This window comes from Antennarius striatus, chromosome 21, assembly GCF_040054535.1.
Source record: "Antennarius striatus isolate MH-2024 chromosome 21, ASM4005453v1, whole genome shotgun sequence".
Taxonomy (NCBI): Eukaryota; Metazoa; Chordata; class Actinopteri; order Lophiiformes; family Antennariidae; genus Antennarius; species Antennarius striatus.
In genome coordinates, this window is record NC_090796.1 from 11,784,507 (window position 1) to 11,806,021 (window position 21,515).

At 38.4% G+C, this 21,515-nt stretch overlaps 2 protein-coding genes and 1 long non-coding RNA gene across 10 annotated transcripts in view; 2 read left to right on the top strand and 1 right to left on the bottom strand.

Annotated features, from left to right (window-relative positions):
- The first annotated feature begins 374 nt into the window (after positions 1 to 374).
- On the top strand, positions 375 to 9,282 carry slc35g1 (solute carrier family 35 member G1). 2 transcript variants are annotated; one of them, XM_068304917.1, is made up of 5 exons: positions 375 to 893; positions 2,860 to 3,040; positions 4,706 to 4,840; positions 5,048 to 5,244; positions 6,029 to 9,282. In XM_068304917.1, the coding sequence occupies exons 1-5, from the start codon at positions 545 to 547 to the stop codon at positions 6,439 to 6,441; spliced, it is 1,275 nt and encodes a 424-aa protein (XP_068161018.1). In that variant the 5' UTR covers positions 375 to 544; the 3' UTR covers positions 6,442 to 9,282. The 2 variants fall into 2 exon arrangements, with proteins under 2 accessions (XP_068161018.1, XP_068161019.1); XM_068304918.1 differs by having other exon boundaries at positions 375 to 869.
- Positions 6,296 to 14,706, bottom strand: LOC137588112 (uncharacterized). Of its 2 annotated transcripts, none has more exons than XR_011034023.1 (3): positions 14,552 to 14,706; positions 13,486 to 13,575; positions 6,296 to 6,437 (listed from the first exon to the last, which is right to left on the bottom strand). It is a non-coding gene; the product is annotated as an uncharacterized lncRNA (long non-coding RNA). The 2 variants fall into 2 exon arrangements; XR_011034022.1 differs by having other exon boundaries at positions 14,548 to 14,706.
- Positions 12,011 to 21,515, top strand: part of plce1 (phospholipase C, epsilon 1) — a 69,828-nt gene continuing 60,323 nt past the window's right edge. For all 6 annotated transcript variants that reach the window (XM_068304909.1, XM_068304911.1, XM_068304910.1 and 3 more), the window contains exon 1: positions 12,011 to 12,214. The gene's annotated coding sequence lies outside the window, so the exon portion shown is untranslated. The remainder of the gene's footprint in view (positions 12,215 to 21,515) is intronic.

Here is a 21,515-nt window from a genome sequence, read left to right on the forward strand (position 1 = left end):
TTTGGTAAGAAGAAAAGAAATAAACAACTTTAAAAATGCTATTGCTTTCAAGAAATTTAAGAAAAAATCCGATTAAAACATAGGAAACAGCTTCTATATTCTTCATGCTACATCGCCTTTAAGACTTACATGCCCACATATTGTAATTTCTCAGACAATAAATTTTGACTTAACTTTTTTATAGAGAGAATACCATTCACAAGTCAGACAGTAACACAAATCACTCTCTTTCCTCATAAAGAAAAGTTTCTTAATAATACGTCTTGTGATCATGTGTTCTGCGTAAAATTATACTCTTGTTGGTTTTTGGTTGGTTCAAATCTCCACAGTGGGCGTAAGCGTGGAGTTGTGAACTGACTTTTCCAGCAGTTTAGTTGGAGTTCAGGTCTGCCCTCCTGTGGGTAAAGTAACAACAGCACAGATCTGAATGGTGCCAGCAAGGTTAGTTATTAACCTTGTCTTCTGTCACTCAGGGCAATAAAGAAGACCGACAGCAGACCGCTACTGTCCGAGGCATGCTGTCTCTCGGCCGTCACATCTTACCATGGGCGACTGTAACCTCATCGCAGGCGAGCGGGCTTCATTCAGGAAGGACGTTTTATTAGTGTTTAACAAAGTTGACAGCCGTGAAAAAAACAACGGTGGCGACCATGACGAGTGTGGCGATCGCGGAGAAGGCACGGCCGAGAGGATTCCGTTGCAAAGCAATTGTCGCGTATCGTGTGATTACGACCAGGATGCTCCGGAGACCGAAGAGGCGCAAGGAGGGAGCGAAAATTCACCGGAAAGCAACGAGAAGGAAAAGCTATACCCGCCGACGTTGTGCGTCAGAGGCAAGCCCGCATCCCCGGAAGAAAACGGGGGCGAAGGTAGAGGAGCGCGTCAGTTTACGCGTAAAGTATCCCCATCGCAACACCGCCGTCGACTGTTCAAGAAGTTAGAACCAGACGCAGGTTTACTTTACCTAATCAGTGTCCATCTGCGCTTTGGCGGCGTAAAGGTAGTCCGGGGTCATTTGGGTTATCAGTGATAACGTCGTTATCACATGACGGTATTGGAAAGAAGGTTGAAGTCACGTTTCCATCCATAACATAGCATTCCATTCCATTCCATTCCATTCCCGTCTCCATTCCGTTTGCCACTTGGTCCCAGAGGCTTGCGGGAACTTGAACTTCCGTGATCGAAACAGAGAATCTGATTTGCGTCAGAATTAGGCCAAAGACCTGATGATGTCTGATCAGACACACTGGAGATGGGACTTTTAAGTATACTGTACAGTATAACAATTAGTACACAATTAATTTACGGTTTTATTATCAGTGACTCAGCGGTTACACTAAGCGGGTTGTTAGTACACTATGATCCCATGATATTATTAGCAGACCTACATCAGCATGTGGTGTACAAAGGAGTGACGCAACCGACTCGCTGCAAACCCGATTAGGATTTACATCATCTTAAATGAGGATGGATGACTGTGCACTTTTACAGGAAAAGTCACAAGTCATATGTGACGGTTTGGACTCAAAACTGTTCCATCTGTCTTAAATCTAATAATGAACATATTTCCCCCCCCCCCCCATATTTTAACCCCAGTTCAGAAAATATAAATCAACAGATGTGCTCAGCTATGGGAAATTTACAGGGAAAATCTGGATCAGGCGGACGATAGTAATTTACTCCGTGAAATAGTACGTGATTACAGCATGAAACCAGAAACCCATTGTGGACAGGGATATGCTGTGTTATCTGTAAACAGCAAGGCACTGTGGGAAAAATTTAACATGACACAGACACCCATGGCCTTTTGACATGAATTACCAGTCGGATGATATGGGGGTTTTTTTGTCATGAATGACCCATAGGTACACTTTATGAATAAAATATAAAAAAATAATAATTGCAGTAACAGGTTTTATCACCGTTTATATCTATTTCAACTAAACTTCTCAATCCAGTGCGTTGGGACTACAACGTATGTTCTTGTGAGGAAATCAGTAGCTCTCAGAGTGGATCCAAATAAAGATCTGATAAATGAATTTCTTTCACTTCCTTCACTTTTGCAAGATGGGACTTTTTTCAGCATTCTTACCAACTGCACATGAACTGCTTTCCTGAAACTTTTATGAGGAATGGGGAGTGTTTTGTGAAATTTTTTTGCATACGTCAGGAGAAAGAAGACGACCCATGATTATTTTTTAATTTTAAGTATCATGAGGCAACCCTTGAGACAACTTGGGTTTTGTTGACTTTAGGTTTTGGTTTTGATTACATTAAAAGCAGCTGCCAGGCATTGGAAAGTGTTTGGTGTCTACTTTGTTCTCTTGAATGAAGTGATGACTCTTGCCTTTGAACTCTCTAGCAACTTGTAAATGTAATACAGTAATAGTCACTTTGTCTATGTCTTCTAGGCAAACTAAGAAGCTTGTTGAAAAAAATATGGAAACTCTCTTCCAAAATGACAGCTTAGACTTTAAGGGGATGGCCATCCAAATCTGCTCCATGGTGAAACAGAGTGCAGTAAAATATCACATGTGATAAATGGAATCGGATGCAGACCACACATGGTGGAAAGAAAGGCCTGAGTGGCCTGAAGTTGAAATGCACTGACTCCAGTCATATCAGTTTCATGCATCCCTGCTAGGGTTTGCAAATATTACACAACTTATTTTTTACCCTGAAGTACATTATGAAAATATGTTTTGACAAGACATCATGGAGTTCAGCAACATAATCCAAATGCACCCAGTGAATCCTGCTGTTGTTTCAATATAGGGGCAGCAAAATGGGCAATGTTTTTCAAAATGAAATGTGCAACAGTAATCTCCTGTAAAACTCCTCCTTTTCTCTGTTTTACAGGACCAGAAAAACCAAAGAGATGTCCAGCTCTTGGTTTGTTCTATGCTTTCCTGTCCGCATTTATGTTTTCCATCATTTCTCTTTTGGTAAAATCCATCCAAGGAGTCCATGCTTTGGAGATCAGCACTTTACGTTGCTTCTTCCAAATGCTCTTTATTATGCCGTTTCTCATCTATAACAAGTAAGCATGATAGAGAAAAACAAATACTTAGACTGCTACTCTTTATAGTGTGTTTTTGAAGATTTTTAAAATTTATTTTAGATACTTTTATAATCCCCGAATGGACATTAGTGGCACAGTCTAGCACACAGTTAGTCAATCACATGCATGGAGTGTATAGAGGCCCTGTAACACACACGCGCACACACACACACACACACACACACACACACACACACACACACACACACACACACACACACACACAAGTGGCCTGTAGGCATGCAGTGAGGGGGAGGTAGAGTGGTGGGCAGCTCCTTTGTGGTGTTCCCCTGTAAAGAGGTCGGCGCCTGGCTCAAGGGCGCATCGGCAGTGCTCGGGAGGTGAGCTGATACCTCCCACTGTCGGCTCACACTCCGAGGTGGCTGGGCGGGGGCGGGAATCGAACCGCCAGTCTTGTGATCACTGGATGACCTGCTCTACCAACTGAGCCACTGCCACCCAAATTAGTTTTAAGATTTAATTCCATAATTGCCCAATATCCCTAAATTATGAATATAGTGCCACTCTTAAACATGTCAGTTTCTGTAGTTTCTCTTTATGGATTTCTCACCTGTTTTCCTTCCCTTGAGGAAGACAACATCTTAGCTGTTGTAACAAGGTAATACAAGACATGTATTACCCCCCAGCCCTTTTAATATGTTATTATTTGAATACAGTGTTGAGAGGGTTTTCCTCATTAAGTTATAGGTTTTAATATCATTATAAACTTCATTATAAAGTTCTGCGTTTTCTTTTTTCAAGTGTATTGGTCAGTAATAATGTTTTGTTCCTTTTTTACCTTTAATATTCCAGTATAATATTAGCTGCATGTCATATTAGCATTTTTAAAATGAAATAAGAAATTCCATTCTACAAACCACAATAAAAATTAAAAACAGCAAAAAGTATGTATTTTTAGTAAATTTATGGACCTACTGTATGTTTAGGTATTTCTTCGAGGCCTGACATTACATTTTTTAACTGTTTGAACAAGTAATGTGAAACTATTACACTCCCTCCACCAGAGGGAACCCCCCCCCCAAACAATCCATTTAAGTATGGTTGAACTAAATGAGGGTAAATAAATTACCGCTTCTAACAAACAATTATTGCAGTCTGTTTATTTCACTATCTTGATGTTACTCACTTTAGGAAATATAATTTTTACTCACGCTTTCCTCTTTGAATGGATGGGTAAAAACCTTTTAACTTTGGGATCACAATGTGGTACCAAACAAATTATAACTTGATTCCCGTACACTTCATTCATTTACTTGTGCATACATGCATGCATTCATGCTTCCTTCCATCCATCCATCTGTCCATCCATCCAACCATACATCCATCCATCCATCCATCCATCCATCCATCCATCCATCCATCCATCCATCCAACCATACATCCTCTGTATTTCACTTTGCACATTACTTCATAACTGCTTGTCTTTTCAGACCCACACACATATCTGCACATCCATTGCTGTCATTCCGAATGATCTAAATCCATTCACATGTCACCTGTCTAGTCACTTTGCTGATCAGTTTTCCTCCATCTGTTTATTGTTTGAGTTTGTCTCCTTCAGTGTAATCATCCATCCATCCAGTCATTCATTCATCCATCATCCTCATGTCTCTGTTCTTCCAGGACAGGCTTTCTTGGTCCCAGAGATAAACGCATATATCTAGTGCTTCGGGGTTTCTTTGGCTCCACTACCATGATCCTGTTATTCTATGCCATTCAGCGGATGTCGCTAGCAGATGCTATCGTCATCATGTTCAGGTGAGAAGGGGAGCTTCATTATGGTTAATTAGCTGAGATTTAATTAGCACTACATTCTATCTGGCTGTCACTTTTTCCCCTAATTTCATTCTTCCTCATACAAGGTATTTGCCTGAATGCGTTCCTTGATATCCTATTTATTCAAATGTACCCATACTAATTATTACTTTTGATGATTCTTCTATTGTCCTTTGCCTCACCCCTCAGTAATCCAGTATTTACCTCTCTCTTGGCCTGGATCTTCCTGAAGGAGAAATGTACAATCCTTGACTGTGTCTTCACTGTTTTCACCCTCACTGGAGTTGTCCTCATCGCGCGGCCACCATTCATCTTTGGCAACACTGTATATGGCATCGATGGTGACTACGTCAACCACATCAAAGGAACCATCGCTGTCTTTGCAGGTAGTACAGTACATACATTATATTCAGTTTCCTGAATTCCTTTAGGTATATGGAAGTAAAGTTTTACAATGTGATAAAAGTAATTTCAGGGGAGAATTTTCTTCTTTTTTTTTGAGAAATCCTTTCCATCATTGTATGGCAGAACATTTATTTTAACAAGGACAGGATTAACACCAAAACCAGGAAAATTCAATGCGATAAAAAATTCCTTCCTGGCACACAACGGTCAGCTAGAATTTGAATGTTGGCTCTCTTCCCTGTGCTTCAAAGTAACTCAGATGCCTGTAAATCAGGCGCTTTGGTCTGTAGCTAAGCTTTCTTTTCAGTTTTACATTCCAATATATCACATGTACACACTGTAGATGTGACGGACCTCACATGTGATAAATCTTAAAATCTGTCTACCCTTTTTTGTGAAAAACTCTGCAGACGTAGTATATGCACAAGTGCAACACTGCACAGAGTAGGACCATTATTTTCAGTATGGAGTACACCCATACCCCCCCAAAGATGTGGTATAGATCCCCAGTTACACTGATGTCTCCAAAATTTTCCAAATAACTTTGTGGCACTGACAAGAGGTGCAATCAATTTTACTGCGGAAAATTAATATTGTTCATCCTGTACACAAATAGGACAGTGTGGTTATACTCGTCAATTATATAAAGATCAAATTTCACCATACAAAACTATTACTTAGTAAATTAACTTGTGCTTTGAGGAAGTTTTTTTTTTTCTTTTTTAATTGCTGCATTCATTCAGTCTTCTGTTTATTAATCTATAGGAGCTGTTTCTGGAGGATTTACTTATGTCACCCTTCGAAAGATTGGCAAGAGCGTCCATTTGTATCTCTCCGTCTGGTACTATGCTGTCATTGGTTTCATCGAGTGCGTCATCACTGTATCCATCCTTGGGGAGTGGACGATCCCGTTCTGTGGCCGTGATCGCTGGATGCTGATGTTGATTGCTGTCTTGGGTATCATTGGGCAGGTATTCATCACAAAGGCTCTACAGCTTGAGAAGGCTGGACCCGTGTCCTTGATAAGGACTGTTGAGGTGGTGCTGGCATTCATTTTCCAATTCATTTTCTTCAACCACGCACCAACCTACTTGAGCCTCGGTGGGGCATTGTGTATAGTAGCGAGCACTGTTGGGGTGGCTTTGAGGAAGTGGTACAACAGCATTCACAAGACCTGAACAACAGAAGCAAAATAGAATACTTTTCCTGATTATCTTATGTTCCTGACTGAATTTGTATTTAAATGTCATTTACACCTGTGAGGCAGTTTGAGCTCGTTGCAAAGTGAAAAGATGAAAGATTGGTAATCCTGTAAGGGTCGGTTATGAGTGCATCTATACATGTTGATTCCTTGGAGTCAACCTGTTTGTTTTGCATTTATTATTGTGTCAATGGATGAGAATTAGATGAAACTGGACCTTGTTCCCTTGAGCTTATGCAGATAAATAAGTGCCTCCAAAATTGGAGATCTCCTGTTTTCTCCACAAGAAAAGGATCTAGAGCTTAATCTGGGCCAAAATCTAAATTCCATCAAAATGCAGTTTGATGACAGGATTCTAAATGACATACTCTTGTAACCCAGATGAAATAGGCAATGATTATCAGCAAAAAAATAATCAGTATATAGTATTTGCTGGTCTGACAATGCACAGATATCACTGATTTTTAGTAGACAGGAATGGTTTACTACAGAGACATTTCAAAAATGTAGGTCAATCAATAAGTTAAACTCTTTGTTTCATAATACTCCTCATACAGATGGTAGCAATAAACTACACACACAAAGCAATTGAGTATAACAGAAAAAGCAACAAAGTTATTAGAGCATGAAAGAACATTAGATGCACTAAAAGACACTAGAATATTTAAATAAAGATATTATTTAATAATACTAATAAGACAAATATTCACTCAAAAGCTAGACTAACCATGTAAGTCTTGAATTTGCCCTTTAAAAAAGTAGCAGCACTCTATGTAGACCTCAGGTCTTTGGAGTCGTCAGTAGATGGGGATATTGATAATAAAATGACACTTTACCATGGCATTTTGTCCAAGTGAAAGAAACAAAAAGATATTTTTTGTTACTTGAAAAGAGAGTCGTACTGTAGGATTCTCTCAGGGATCTTCACTCATGAAGGCCAAAATTTGAGCATCCCAGCATCATTATCCAGAAAGACTTCATTTATTTCTGATATGCTGGTGATTTATGATTCTTCTTTTCTCTATAAAATTGAAATGTGACTTAGCATTATTTATCAGTAACTTTGAAGTGCCTCAAGTAGAATTTTTTTAAATTCCAGCTTTCCTTCGTAACCAGCTACTTTTTAAAAGTATAACAAAAGCAAAGATATATTCTCACAGCATTTTTCAGCAAGGTGCTTCAGATAAAACCAGCCAAATCCACACTGATTTCTTCAACATCTCTGATGGAGTCAACTCTCATACATTGCCTTGTACTCATGTCTTATTAGACCTAAATAGTTCTTATTGAAGTCTAATTTTATAAGAGCCTTAAAGAGGAGAGGGTGATTTGGGGGGTTTTAAAGGATAGAATAATAAAATACTATAATCCAGCCAATGATGACCAATGCAAACAGTGGCACATAGGGCTTGCTATATGATAAAATGGTCCTGATAGTAGATTTGGTTGATCACATCAATGCTTTAGAGCTGATGAGGTTTTACACTTAAACATAATGATTCTTTAAGAACACAGGACCTGATTCTTGCTTTCAGATGATGTTCTCAAGGTGGGATTTACCTGGCTGGGTCCAGGTGATGAAACATGAGTTTTGGTCTATGATGGTCATACTTTGTTTTCAAATATTTCAAAGCAAAGAATTAAAGACAATCTTGATATTATAATGTGAGAGAAAGCAAAATACTTTTATTTGAAGGTGCTGGGTTTTATAACTCAGTAGATTGTGTCCTGTGTCTGAAAGGAATCACCCTGTATGTCATGTCTGATCATGTCTTTAAAATGCAGTCTGCTGTTGCAGAGCTGTTTAATTTGTGTTTTTAAAAAGAAGGACATTTAGCACAGATGAGCCACTATTTAATATCAGAGTTTTCACACACTGCTGTTTTATGGTTATGTTCAATTTGTTGAGCATTTGATTTGTGTTTAATCATAGTTTTTCATTTCAAAAGTAGACTCTGGGTTTGCACAACAGTGTACTGTTAAATCAGGTGGCCAATAACTAGGATGTATGCTTCATTCCTTAAATCTCCTTTACAAAATTAGATTCCAAATAGGTCATGACACGGCATATTATGTGAAAACATAAATGGAGGAACTCTGCCCTCTCCATGCCAGAAGAAACTTTCCTAATAGATTTTATTTTCATGCAATATGCTGTGGGTTAAAATTAGTCTCATCTATGCACAACCACTATTCAAGAAAACTTGAAGTTTGTTCGTATTAGGATGGCATTAATATAGTATATGCGCAATATCATTATTTATTGAATTATCCTACTTCATTATATTCTACTGGATCTCTACTAGTTTTAATGAGTTGAATATAGTCAGATTATTAGTAATGAATATGGGTTCATTATAAAACAAGCCCAAGGTTATGAATCGTTCTGGTGATCCATAGTTACATCAGCCTTACTGGAGTGTAGAAGAATTTTCTAAAATACACTGACATTTCCTTAATCATTGATCACAGTCGGATGTGACAGTCACTTAAGACATGCCAAAGCCAGTTATTTGTGTATGTTTGGTTTGCTTTGACATCGGTTTCTACTTCTCAGTATATTGGTTGATTTCAATTCTAGTAGTAAAAATGACACGTGTTGTATTTTCTTTCAACAGTTAGGTTAACACTTGTTTAAAGACCTAAAAGCCTTACAAACCTACTAAAGCTGCTTTTGTACTTTTTAAACTATGCTTAACTTCTCTAATGTATTACATCAGTATATTCTATAAGATGTTATCTGCATACTGATTGATTGTCTTGAGAATATTCAGTATGTTGTGATGTAATAATAAATGATCTGTTGAGTTCTAACTCTTGTCTGTGGTCTGATTACGTTTAATTGCTATGTACATATAAGTGTGTACACTCACACATCTTCAGACAGGTTTGTAAATATCAACGTAACTTCAACTCTTTGACTTGGCTGAAGCTTGTGGAACCAATCCAAGCTGTGCAGGGGCATCATGTTCACTTACTTCATTGTCCCAGAAGCTCTTCTCATGACTCACTAGGTGACAATTGTACAAAGTAGGCTACAACTATAGAACCTTTTTTAACAAAGCTCTGAGTCACATAGAATAGTACCTGACTGGGTTGATTGTAGTCATTGTGTGTTTTTGTGCACACGCATACATGCAGGCTATTTTACTCTGTAAGCATTGCACTTTTGTTTATTTCTCCTTTGTTTGTAAACAACACACAATTGTGGAGACATTACAGGATGGCTGTGTCTCATTGTGTACCAATACAAACGATATCTTGCAAAACAAAGGCTCATGGCTCCCATAGAGGGTTAAATGCATGCAGATGTTGTAGGCCTTACGCTAGCTCTCTCGGCTACGGTTGCAGAATAATTCTTCAGCAAAGCACCGAGTTTACTGAAGAGTGAAAAGGCAGAAGGAAGAAGTCGGACAGAATAGTTGCTTGTTTGACGAACGAAAAGTATTTGCATGAAAGTATTTTAATGTGTGGTTTTGTCACCCAGTAAGCCAGTTTTAGATCATCACAATTAAAGTAAAATTTCATGTAAATACCTGTATTGCTAAGGGATATATTAACACACTCCAATAATTCTATTTCTTCTTCATCCTACTATAATGATAATAATAATATCAGTATAATCATTTTTTCTAATTACTATAATTATCATAGTTATAATAATTACTATAATTATTACTGTTGTTGCGTCAGAAATAAATGTTTCTGCACGTAATAGCTGTCTTTTGACAGCAGAGGGCAGGATCTACAAAAACACATTAAAACGCTTCGGTTGACATTCCACTAGCAGTAACGCAGTCATGTCGTTGCAGTTCAGAGATCAAACAACAGTGTTTGATATTTTCAGAGTTGGAAGCATTGTCATTGCATTGCATTGGATTATAGTCTAAACAGTGTTATAACAAAAATCATTCTTCAGTACTTGCTGAGCTGCTCCGGCCAATGCCTAAGACTTCTAAATAAAAGCAAAGAAACTTCTGATGTCTCTGGGATGTCCTTTCCTCCACTAAATGAACACGAAACAGTCAGGTTACAGAAGTGCTTTTTCTTTTTTTTTAAATTAATGTTCATTTCGCAGGTTTTCACACAGACTTGCTTTCAAAGAGGAAATTCAAAGTTTGCACTTGCATGCAAATAAGGTCAGAGGTGTGTGTACACAATACCAGATCACTCATTTTGCAGTACATTTACTTTGCCTTGCATGTTATTTATTTTCGGTGATTCTTTAATTTTTAATTCACCGTTTTCAAATTTTACATCACGAAATGTGACAAAGGCGTTATATTCACGGATGTCGCCAAAACTGCAAGGTGCAACATAAAAATCCTTGTTAAAGTTTATCTTTTACTTTTATCAGCTTGCTGGGAATTCCCAATCATGTAGTCTGCACACTCCAGGGTGGAGGAGAGTTGGAGGAATGAAGGGTCGCACATTCCTGTTGGATGGCATATGGATTCCCATCAGCGGAGCGGGGGTGAATTGGAAAATAATACCTAATTTTCCAAGTCCAAGTAAATTAAGCTGAAGGAAGTGAGGAGGAAAAAGGGGATCTCTCCGAAATGTACTTTTTGTCTAAGAACCTTGTGTTTTCAGATTCAGTAAGACCTCTAACCTTCATATAAAAATAGTAAAACAAATTAACGTACCGTGATTTTGTTGAATGTCAAACCTCTGTCGGCAAAATGAATTGGAAGTCTACTAACTTCAATTTAGAAAACGGGACAATCTGGAGGCTAAAAACTAAATGGGTGGATAATAAACCATTTATGGGAAATCTGTTGGATTTCAATAAAACAACCAGGAAACAATATATACGACAAGCTACATAAACAACGAAATCGTAGCGAAATTGTAACCAGACATTCCAATGTGGTGACACACACACACACACACACACACACACACACACACACACACACGCACATGAAAACACACGCGCGCGCGCGCACGCACTCACACTCCCAGTTAACGCAGATCCACGGTCATTGTCCTCCTGTCCACACCACTGGGCTACTGTGTGAGGAGGGGATGCTGCATTCGCGTTATGTTGTAAATTTGTAATGTATTGTTGAGTTATTCATTGTTCACGAGAAGAGATTGAATAGAGATATACAATACATAAACAGCATTACAACTTACCCTTGCCTTCTCGTGTCAAAAATGTCCATTCACAAAAGTCAAAAAAACCAGATAATATGGAAGCTGTACTATATGGACAAAAACAACACCCTTCTTTTGTTTTGTAGTTATAGTACGCTTTATTAGATATTGTATCTTAGTTCTGCAAATGTATAGTTAAATTAATCGCTTCACTGCTAAAAACAACTGTGATGCAGTGTCAGAGAAATCAAGATATGTAGAATTATACTCAATACCGTAATTTTACAAATTGTTTTGCTGGAAAATTTTAATGCTACTTGCAGCAAATGGATCCAAAAGAAGCTACCCTGGACTTATCATACTTATATTCACATATTTAAAAAAATGACTGAGTTTGTCTTTCAAATGAGACTGCAAGAGTCTTTCCTTACCGTGTGGGTCCTTGTGATTTTTTTGCATTCGTGTACAATTTTCCGAGGTATCCTGAACTCAGCATAGAGGAGAGCGGCTGTACACCGCAGCACTGACCACTGCATCAACTTTCTCTGTGCGAGCGCGGCGGAGCGAGTCAGAACTGAGCCCGACATGTGTTGAACCACTCGGTATATGGGATTTCGATGGATGGTAACTGGATTTGACAACGCCACTCGGTAAGTTAGTAATGTCACGACGTCAGACTGTCTCGTCAATTGACATTTAGAGTTCTTTCAGTTGTGTTATTCGAGTCGCGTCATAAACTGCGGTTCGGCTGCTGAAGTTGCACACAGTGACAGTTTGTCCAGAACTGTCCTAAGAAGCGCTACGTCACATAAATTTAGCTTGATGCTATTTTCTGTTATTCATTGGGTTCATCCCTGTTCGAGAAAGTACGTTAGGTGAGAAAGTGAGACGTATAGTGTCTCAGCTGGGACAGCACTCCGAAACCCTTCAACCTCCCCAAAACCTCCAGCACAACCATACGCTTCCCGAAAGGGGATGTTTTGGGGTCTCTAGGTGGGAATGTTTTGAAAGTGTAATCTGCTGTTGTTTGTGTGTGTGTGTGTGTGTGTGTGTGTGTGTGTGTGTGTGTGTGTGTGTGTGTATCTCGATGTTTTGTACTTTTTGTAGAAACATGCTAAAAAAAATAATTCTTCAATATCCCAGCATTTAAAACCATTTTAAATGTGTGTTAGTTTTTGTTTTAGTTCGACAGGTCAGGTCAAGGTTCAAGGCAGGGTCCCAGAGGCGTGCCTTGGGGACGTATGAATTGTGTGTAGATGATGCTTTGGATATTGCTTCTCACTAAATCAATGCATTTGTTCCAAATTTTAAAGATGGAAGGGAAATGCAGCTTGCGGCATTTATGACTTAATGTCACTGTAGGAGAACGTCCAGTGAAACAGATTTTTTTTTAAAAATCTTGTCTTTATTTGTTGTGCGGTTGTGTGGAGGTGGATTTGTAGCCAATTTGCTGTCAGTATGTAGCTGAGATAATACAGATTCGTACTCAAAAGCTAAGCAATTATATGTTGAAGAGCAAAGCCAAGATGAGCCGTTATGAAAAGCTATGAAAATTATAATGTTGAAAGTTGGATCAGCTTTTCCAGGGTCAAGAAATCAGGTGGTGATACTTAGTCAGGAATAAAGCACATCCGGATATGGTGATGTCATTATGTCAATATTACCTTGTTTGTGTGCTATGATACAAGTCACAAGTTAAGTGTCCTCTCTGACGCTTTTCAGTCACTGCCTGGATCTTTTTTATGCAAAATCCTTCCTTTCCATCCTGGTTGGTTTCATTTGCATTATGCTTATGTATTCAGTGTCTAGTTCGTGCTTGGGCAGGCAGCGGCCACAGAGCCAGTGTGATGAGGTCCTGACATAGAAATGTGGAACAGACAGGAAGACTGGTTGGACTTTGCATTGATGCATGGATACTTACAGTTCTAGACTTGTTCTTGATGACATCACATCATGTCTTCTCTTGTTTAGCTTGGATCAGTGTTGATTTCTGCCATACTTGACCTTTGACCTGAATATGTAAAAGAATGTGGAAGTTTGAGGTCTGTTTTTTACATCCCACTTCAAAGCGTTGATGTATTGTAATCGTCAGTGTTCGTGTGTCCGTTCTTCTGTCTGTCCGTCCGTTCGTTGTCCACCAAATATCTTCCCAACAGTTGCAGATAGAAAGATGAAACAAAAAGTACATTACTCATGAGGCAAAGGGGATGAAAATGACATGATGACCTTGACCTTGAGAAAAATAGGTCAAGGTCAAATTTCAACTTTTGTACACTCATAAACCTGATAAGATAGAAAGATGAGAGAGAAGGCCAGTGTAAGTAAGACCATAGATTAAAGCTAGTGCTTTGATCTATGAAAGCAGGTCCGAGTTCTACCTTTGATCTTTGACCTATACAAGTAGGTCAGGGTAAAATTTTGGATTCAGGGGTGTCGTGGGATGTGGCAGTCCCCGACTGCCATTGTTCGAGTTTAAGAGTGTTTCTCACATGTTAAACAAATTCTTTCCAATCCGTTGTAAAAAATTTAATGTAAATCTGTCCAAATAAAAGTGAATCATTTACAACTGTGTTAATGAGTGCATCTTTCCTATGTCACATTCTATTATATTTTCCAGTGCTTTTTAAAACTGAGCTAACGGCTGCCATATTCTTGTGAATTCAACATTGTCTTGGCACACGAAGGGACCGACCTTGAACGTATCATTTTGTATGCCGTCATAAAGATATATAAGTGATGTCCCACTAAACAGTATGGTTTTTATCTTAATGCTCTGCCTGTTGCAGACTTCCTCACCAACACTCGCTCCGTTCTTCCCATTCAGCAGTCTCCCCCTTCTGAGTCATCCTTTTGGCTCTTTGTATTCGAGTACACACACAACATCACTGCAACATTCACACACTCATCTACCGTGAGAGTAGTCTTGAGTAAGCCCTCTCCCTCCGTTACAGTAATGCACATAGAAACATATATTCACACTCACCCACCCTTTCTCTCGTTCTCTCTCTTCTGGGTAGTTTCCACTGGAGTTTGTGTCTACCCTTCCCTCTAATCAAAGCCATATGTTCTCCAGGTCCCTTGCATGAAAAGTCTATTCTGTTTACAGCAGTTCCCACTTTAACCAGCCCCTTGTTTCATTACTGGCAGAGGGAGGCTGTTTTGGAAATGAAAGCTGCAGGTAGATGCTTTTTCATTCTTTTTTGTGGTGTGTTTGGTGCTATCCTTCGTGAAACAATTTAGCAACTAGAAAGTGGGCAGTCCTTTAAAAAAATTTTATCAGTATTTTCCATATTTTATGAGCTGTCCTCATGTGTTGCTTGGTTTCAGTCCAATTGGTGTTAAAAAGTTTGTGCTGTCTCAATTCTCATCTTCAGATATAGCTTGTGTGCTTTAAATTTCCATAATAAGGGTGTTACCATCCAGTTCATATAGTAACCGTAATGCACAGATTCCATTCATCCACGTTTCTTCACTGAAATTGACCTGGCAGTAGATGGAAAGTAGTTTTCCATCAGTTCTTAACAAAGAGTTTCCATTTTGAAAAAAAGTGGTCCTCTGTAGATCCTGGAATATTTCAATTTCCAGAATAAATGAGAGGAACTTTGGTCAAGTGCGCCGGAACACTGTCCAAAGACAGCCTTGATGCTGTGCATTAACAACCCAAATCACTAACATTTGACAATTCAACAGACAATTATGTTTCTCTTTTATTTTGATTCAGATTGTGCAGAAAGTAAATCTAATTTTTACCTCACATTATTTGGCTTTGACTCCAGGATTATTTATGTTTATTATTTACTATACATCTGTGAGCTGGTGAGGTTGCCCAGCATTCCACTGAACTCAGCACTCACCAGAAACTTGTCTTATTTCCCTTATGTCTCTTTTTCCACATCTCCTCTTCATATTTTTATGTGCTCTACCTCTCCAGTTAGCAGTCATTGAAGATGAATAAATAAATAGAGACTAATTACAGTACACAGTCTCTGGCACATTGCTGCAGACAGATGGAAAAGTGAGATGTGTCCACAGTTTAATTCCAAAAGTGAAAACTAAACTGAGCTCTCCTGCTGCAGGTTAAGTATTGAACAGAATCTGGGTGATTATTCCTCTAGAAACTTCTGCTCTCTAAAACCAGCACATCATGCAACTCTTTCAGCATGGCAGTGGTTCAAGAATGGGTTGAAACTGAAAACAGTTGTTTGATTCAGACATTGTCCAATTTTCCCTAATACACAATACAGTAACTGAACATTTAGCGTTTTTTTACTTCCCAGCTGCACTGATTGTTCCCTATTTATCTCTCCCTTTATAATGCTTGGTAACATTAGACAAGGAACAGTTTGTGGAATGTGATTCTGTTGTGGTCACAGGATGTCTTTTCTTTTGAAAAGAGATCCATAAATTAAGAACAGGTGGAGTGATGTCATAAAAATGACACATGGACCGTGTACTCTTTTATTTACTACATGAGTGTCACCATTCTTATGTTAGTGAGACAGTGTGCACTGTGGTTTGGATACCTATCAAAGAATGTCTATACATTTCCAAAATTATTTTGTCTTTTCAAAGAATTCTTCCCCAGCATTAGTGTTAAGGTGTATGTTTATTTTTTTCCAGTGCTTCAGCCATTAATAAGACTCATATCAACTTCCAGGTAAGGTATCAGTGCTCAGCCCTAGAGGCATTATTTTCTCAGCGCTTGTAATATTCTTTCTCTGACTTTCGTTCCTAATACAGTAGTCTGTATTCACTTGATACTGAAGGGAGTTTCCAACCAATGCTGACCAGTAAATTATATTTTCATTGTCACCACATTGCGTTCTCCATAAATTATCAGCATGTAAAACACATATTTGCTGGGGTGGGCCACGCATTCACACTGTTTGATCAATCGGATAAAGCCCACTGAGCTGACGGCTTGTGCTCAGATTCATTTGTTGGAGTCTGAATGCAAAGTTAGTACAATGTCTGAGGATGGAGAGCAGCACTAACATGGGTACTTCATTATTGATTTATTTCTTACAAGTCATATCTACATCACAGCATCAAGCCCTGCCATTAGCAATTTGTCTATTTCTTGACAACTGTATTTCATAGATAATGTATGTACACCAAATCTGTTTGATGTTATTGTACTTGTTTGTCTCTGAAGGATAATCTCATAACAGCCTGTGCTTCCATTGTGTGACTGGTTTTTGCAGTTAGGTGACACCAGTTGGAGCATCAGTCTATTGTGCTCACATGGCATTCCTTTTTCTTCCCCCATCATCCTACCACAAAAGAAAAGGGGATTCCTTCCCTCCCCGACCAGCTCATTATGCTGCTGGAATGCGTAAGATCCAATGTTGAATCTTAATGTGAAGTATTTAGCGAAGTATTTTGCAGGCTCAGGAGGATAAGTGGCATTTCTGCTTCGCTTGAATTCAGCACTCATTTTTCACTTCTACATTTTCCATGTCATTTAATCTCTTTGCTCCTGTGTGCTATCCAAGTATGTAAGGTTACGACCAATAATTGGCTCTGCTTTTTACATTATTATGCATTTTTTTCTCCTGTACTCAAGCTCCTAATCACATACCAGGCGGTGAGTCATCGTTTGGATGAGTTGTGAAATAATTCCTCATGAATGAACATTAGAAAAAGGCTTTTATATGAGAGCGAAAGCCCTCCATTTGAGGGGATAAGCAATGGTTTGGTTTGGGGGGGTTCTCAAACTGCTTAAGATTTTACACACATTAAAACAAAGTGTGACTCATTTTGACCAACTCACGATGTGAAATGATTTGAAATGAAATTTGAAATCTAAGCATTCTATAAAAGGTTGAATTTATTTATTTATTAAGTTTATTTTTTTCGCACATGTTAATATAACAGACTTCACACCTTACAACATCAACAACAACATCCAGAAAAAAGGGCTGACGGGTAGAAGCCAATAGGCTTGTGAAATTCCCGTCCCCCAGAATCAACAAACATCTCTCTCATTAAAATATGTAATAATGAATGTCTCCGCGTGCAAAAAAAATCCTGTTGGATTTATGTCCAATGCATCAGATAATGCATCAGTTTGATCACCTTCAGACCTGAGCTATTGTGAGGTCTTTCAATGCTTATGCCTGATATGTTGCATTCTTATACAACCATAAAACACTCTGTTTAGCTTTCTGTATCACTGGAAGTCATGCTTGGGTTCTATTATCACCATAATATTTTAGAGATGTTCTCATGTCTGCATTTTGTGGGTGTGATTAAAAACCTCACGTTCGGTTTTTAATCTGAATGTTGACTTTACATTCTGAATCCTGCAGTAACACATATTCAGATAGATAGATAGATAGATACATACATACATACATACAGAGATGCATACAGAGATTCAAACATACATACATAGATTGATACATACAGTACATACAGAGATACATACATATATACATACACACATACATACATACATAGAAATTGCGTAATCAATTCTTAAATCCAGAAATCTATATGAACAAATATTTTGGAATCCATCACAAGCTTTGTGAATATCCGGGTTTACCCTCTTCAATCAATCAATCAATCAATCAATCAATCAATCAATCACCCAATCAATCAAACTCTATTCATAAAGTGCTTTTAATACAAATGAGTAACCCAAAGTGCTTTACATAAAAACAATACAAAAAACACTTTACACAAGACATATCCCCCTCTTCCCCAACACACAGTTGGGGAAGAGGGGGGAACAGTGTAGAAATAATGTAGAACAGTGTAGAAATAGTGATTTTTAGCTGCTGGGTCAAAACTGACCCAAAGACATTCTCTGTAACCTGGTGGTGTGTAACAGCCATGGAATATTTTTTGAAGTAGAATCAGAAACGATAGGGCTTGTTTTTAATTTTTGAAACAGTTTGCACTGTCAAAGCAGATTCCAGTTGTTTCAGTTCTTAAAAATTAGCCCAGTTGCATCTGACTCAGCCTTTGAATATCAGCATGACCTCGATGAATGAGAATCTACATAAACAGATTACTGTACATCCAGTTTTCTTCCAGGCTGTCTTAGATCATTGTTGACATCCACTTTTGTTTTTTCCAGCATGTGTTGCACTTCATTGCATTACAGATAACGTTAACTGTTATCGGACTGAGTATGAAACATTTCTCTGTCAGACAAGTGTCCGTCCTTATTTATTCAAGTGCTGTGTAGTTCACGGCAGCAGTTTTTGTTTGAGCTATCAATCTTTGCAAGCAGTGTGTATCACAGCAGTGCTGGGTTTGTGCTGAAACCGTCAGTTACACAACTGTCAGCATGAAACGTCGATAAATTATTCACCTTCCTCACACACACATTCTCAATGGCTGCTGAATTTGGAGACAAAGAAAGGTCTATCCCTCTTGTCATTCTTTGTCTCTTTCATAAATTCGCATTCATTTCACTCAGCACTAGACTCAAAACACTGTTTTGAATCAGATCACGCCATCAAATCATACCAGAGTTCTTTCATATTTTGCCATTTGAGATGTGTTGTAGGAAATGAGGCCTTGTGTGTATGTATATATATATGTATATATGTATATATATATATATATAAAGATATTGACCATGGTCAATATCTTATATAATGGCACAACTGAAGTAGAAGTGATTGAGGGTCCTCTTGGTCAGTGCACTCCTCTCTTTGTGTGTGTGTGTGTGTGTGTGTGTGTGTGTGTGTGTGTGTGTGTGTGTGTGTGTGTGTGTGTGTGTGTGTGTGTGTGTGTGTGTGTGTGTGTGTGTGTGTGTGTGTGTGTGTGTGTGTGTGTGTGTGTGTGCGTGCATGCGTGTGTGGGCCTGTGCATGTGTACACTTGTATGTGCTATAAGCCCAAGGCTGAGAGTCAGGCTGAAAAAGCCGTTTGCTGTCCTAGCCAGGGTCACGGTTCAGCTGATAACAGGAGCTAATTTGATTTGTACACTGTGTGTGAGTGTGTGAGTGTGTGTGAGTGTGTGTGAGTGTGTGTGTGTGTGTGTGTGTGTGTGTGTGTGTGTGTGTGTGTGTGTGTGTGTGTGTGTGTGTGTGCGGTTGTGTTTTAAACTTTCTAAATTCTGAGATTTTGTAATTGCAGCATATTTCTTTGAGACAATCCCAAGTAGTTTTGGTACTGAGAAATCTTTTTTATTTCCAATGTAAGAATGAAATATTATTATATCCTGCTGCTGATTTTAGACAGTTTGACATGGCTTCAGGATTTATAGCACCTATGGGAACTTTTGTCTGATATAACTGACTTTTGTGTAATGCTAGCAGCAACCCCCCAACCCATAATTGGTGGAGTCCATGCAAAAACATGTGTCACATATTTTTGCGGCTCCTGAAATGACCTCATTCAAATCCATACATGAAGCAGCAGCTGATAAATACAGATGGTTCCATTGCTCTTTTTATGTCCTCCATATATCAATTATATCAAATCTGTTGTTCATTTACTTTGACTGTATTTCTTTTTTTCGTTGTTCTCCAAATTGCGTCAGTTGCTCTGACTTGCCTGTGCACTAATAATCTCTTATCTAATATACACGCCCAAGCTCTATGGCAGGTTAGTGCTCATTTTGCATCACACATACCGAAGTTTATTGTTGATTGTTACATGCCAGGAATGAGACAGGCACATGCAGGTTGACTGAAAAGGGGGTGAGTATAATGTTGCAGAATGTATTCATTCTCAGTCTAAATTTAAAAGAATGCTGCCAGGTTAGTGTCAGGATTTAGCAGGATTGCCAACCACAGCACACGCACGGGTAGTGACATATGTCAGAGTTGTGGCTGAAGATTTTGTACTTTGGATGTGGTTGAACCTGTTAGTTGACTGTGACACATACAGGTGAGATACTTTTGTTGTGGATCAACGGTGGGTGTACTCAAAAAAATGTTATCTGATTTAACTGATTTATTAGACCTTCTGAAAATCTCTGTGATGTTTGTCAGTGGGGCTGTGGTGGATTTTTTCCACAGGGACATTAAAAAGTTGAGGTGAAGTTACTCATATTTTATCAGAGGTCTTAGACAAACATTTCTTAGTGTCTAAAGTATTACAGTGTTATCTCTGTGTCAATTGTGTAGCTGCAGGCAAGTCTCTCTTATGCATTGCAAAAAGTCAGAGGTATATTGTGCAATCGACATCCATTACCAGTAATTACATTTGAACCTTTTTATTGTTCTTTCTAGTGTTTGGATTCTTTTCCAATATTCATTTTCTTTTGGTACAAGATGAGATACACATTACAGATGCCACACTAGGGAATTTAAATACATTTAAAACATTACATTTGTGCACTTTCTTTTCATATAAGAGAATGATCTATTAAAAATACAAATCATGCAAATCCCATTACCATTAAAACTGCTTTCCGTTACTCATGATATCTAACAGATTGTGTTGGTAATGACCTCAAAGGAGGTTAAATACCTGAAACGCCTCATCAGTCAGTCAGAACGGAGGAAGCCTCTTAGTTGAGAGAAGAAACATCGTCAAACGAGGAGTCCAGCTGCTTCAGATTCAACTTCAAAGATAGACTGGCTGGAAATGACTGGAAATCTACACGATAATTGCGTCTTTAACTGGATGATTGGAATGGTTTTATTCATATGATTTGATGATGTATATTTTGTATGTATTTTCCTTGAACTGTTTACTCAAAGCATATACTGGTAATTACACACTAATATATGTAGAATTGTATTTCCTTCTCTGTTTTTTAATTTTAGGTGATTTTATCATTTGTACAGCATTTTATACATTTATTGATAGTGGAGAAATGACAACATGAAACAATAGCTTGTGTAATTGACTTGAGGAAGTTCACCGTTGGTATATCGCCTCACTGAACACTGGAATAAAAGCTGCCATTATCAAAGAATACCAGTTGTATTAGAAAAAATCAGCAGTCTGCTTCTGTGTAATGTTGCCATTAATTTCATGT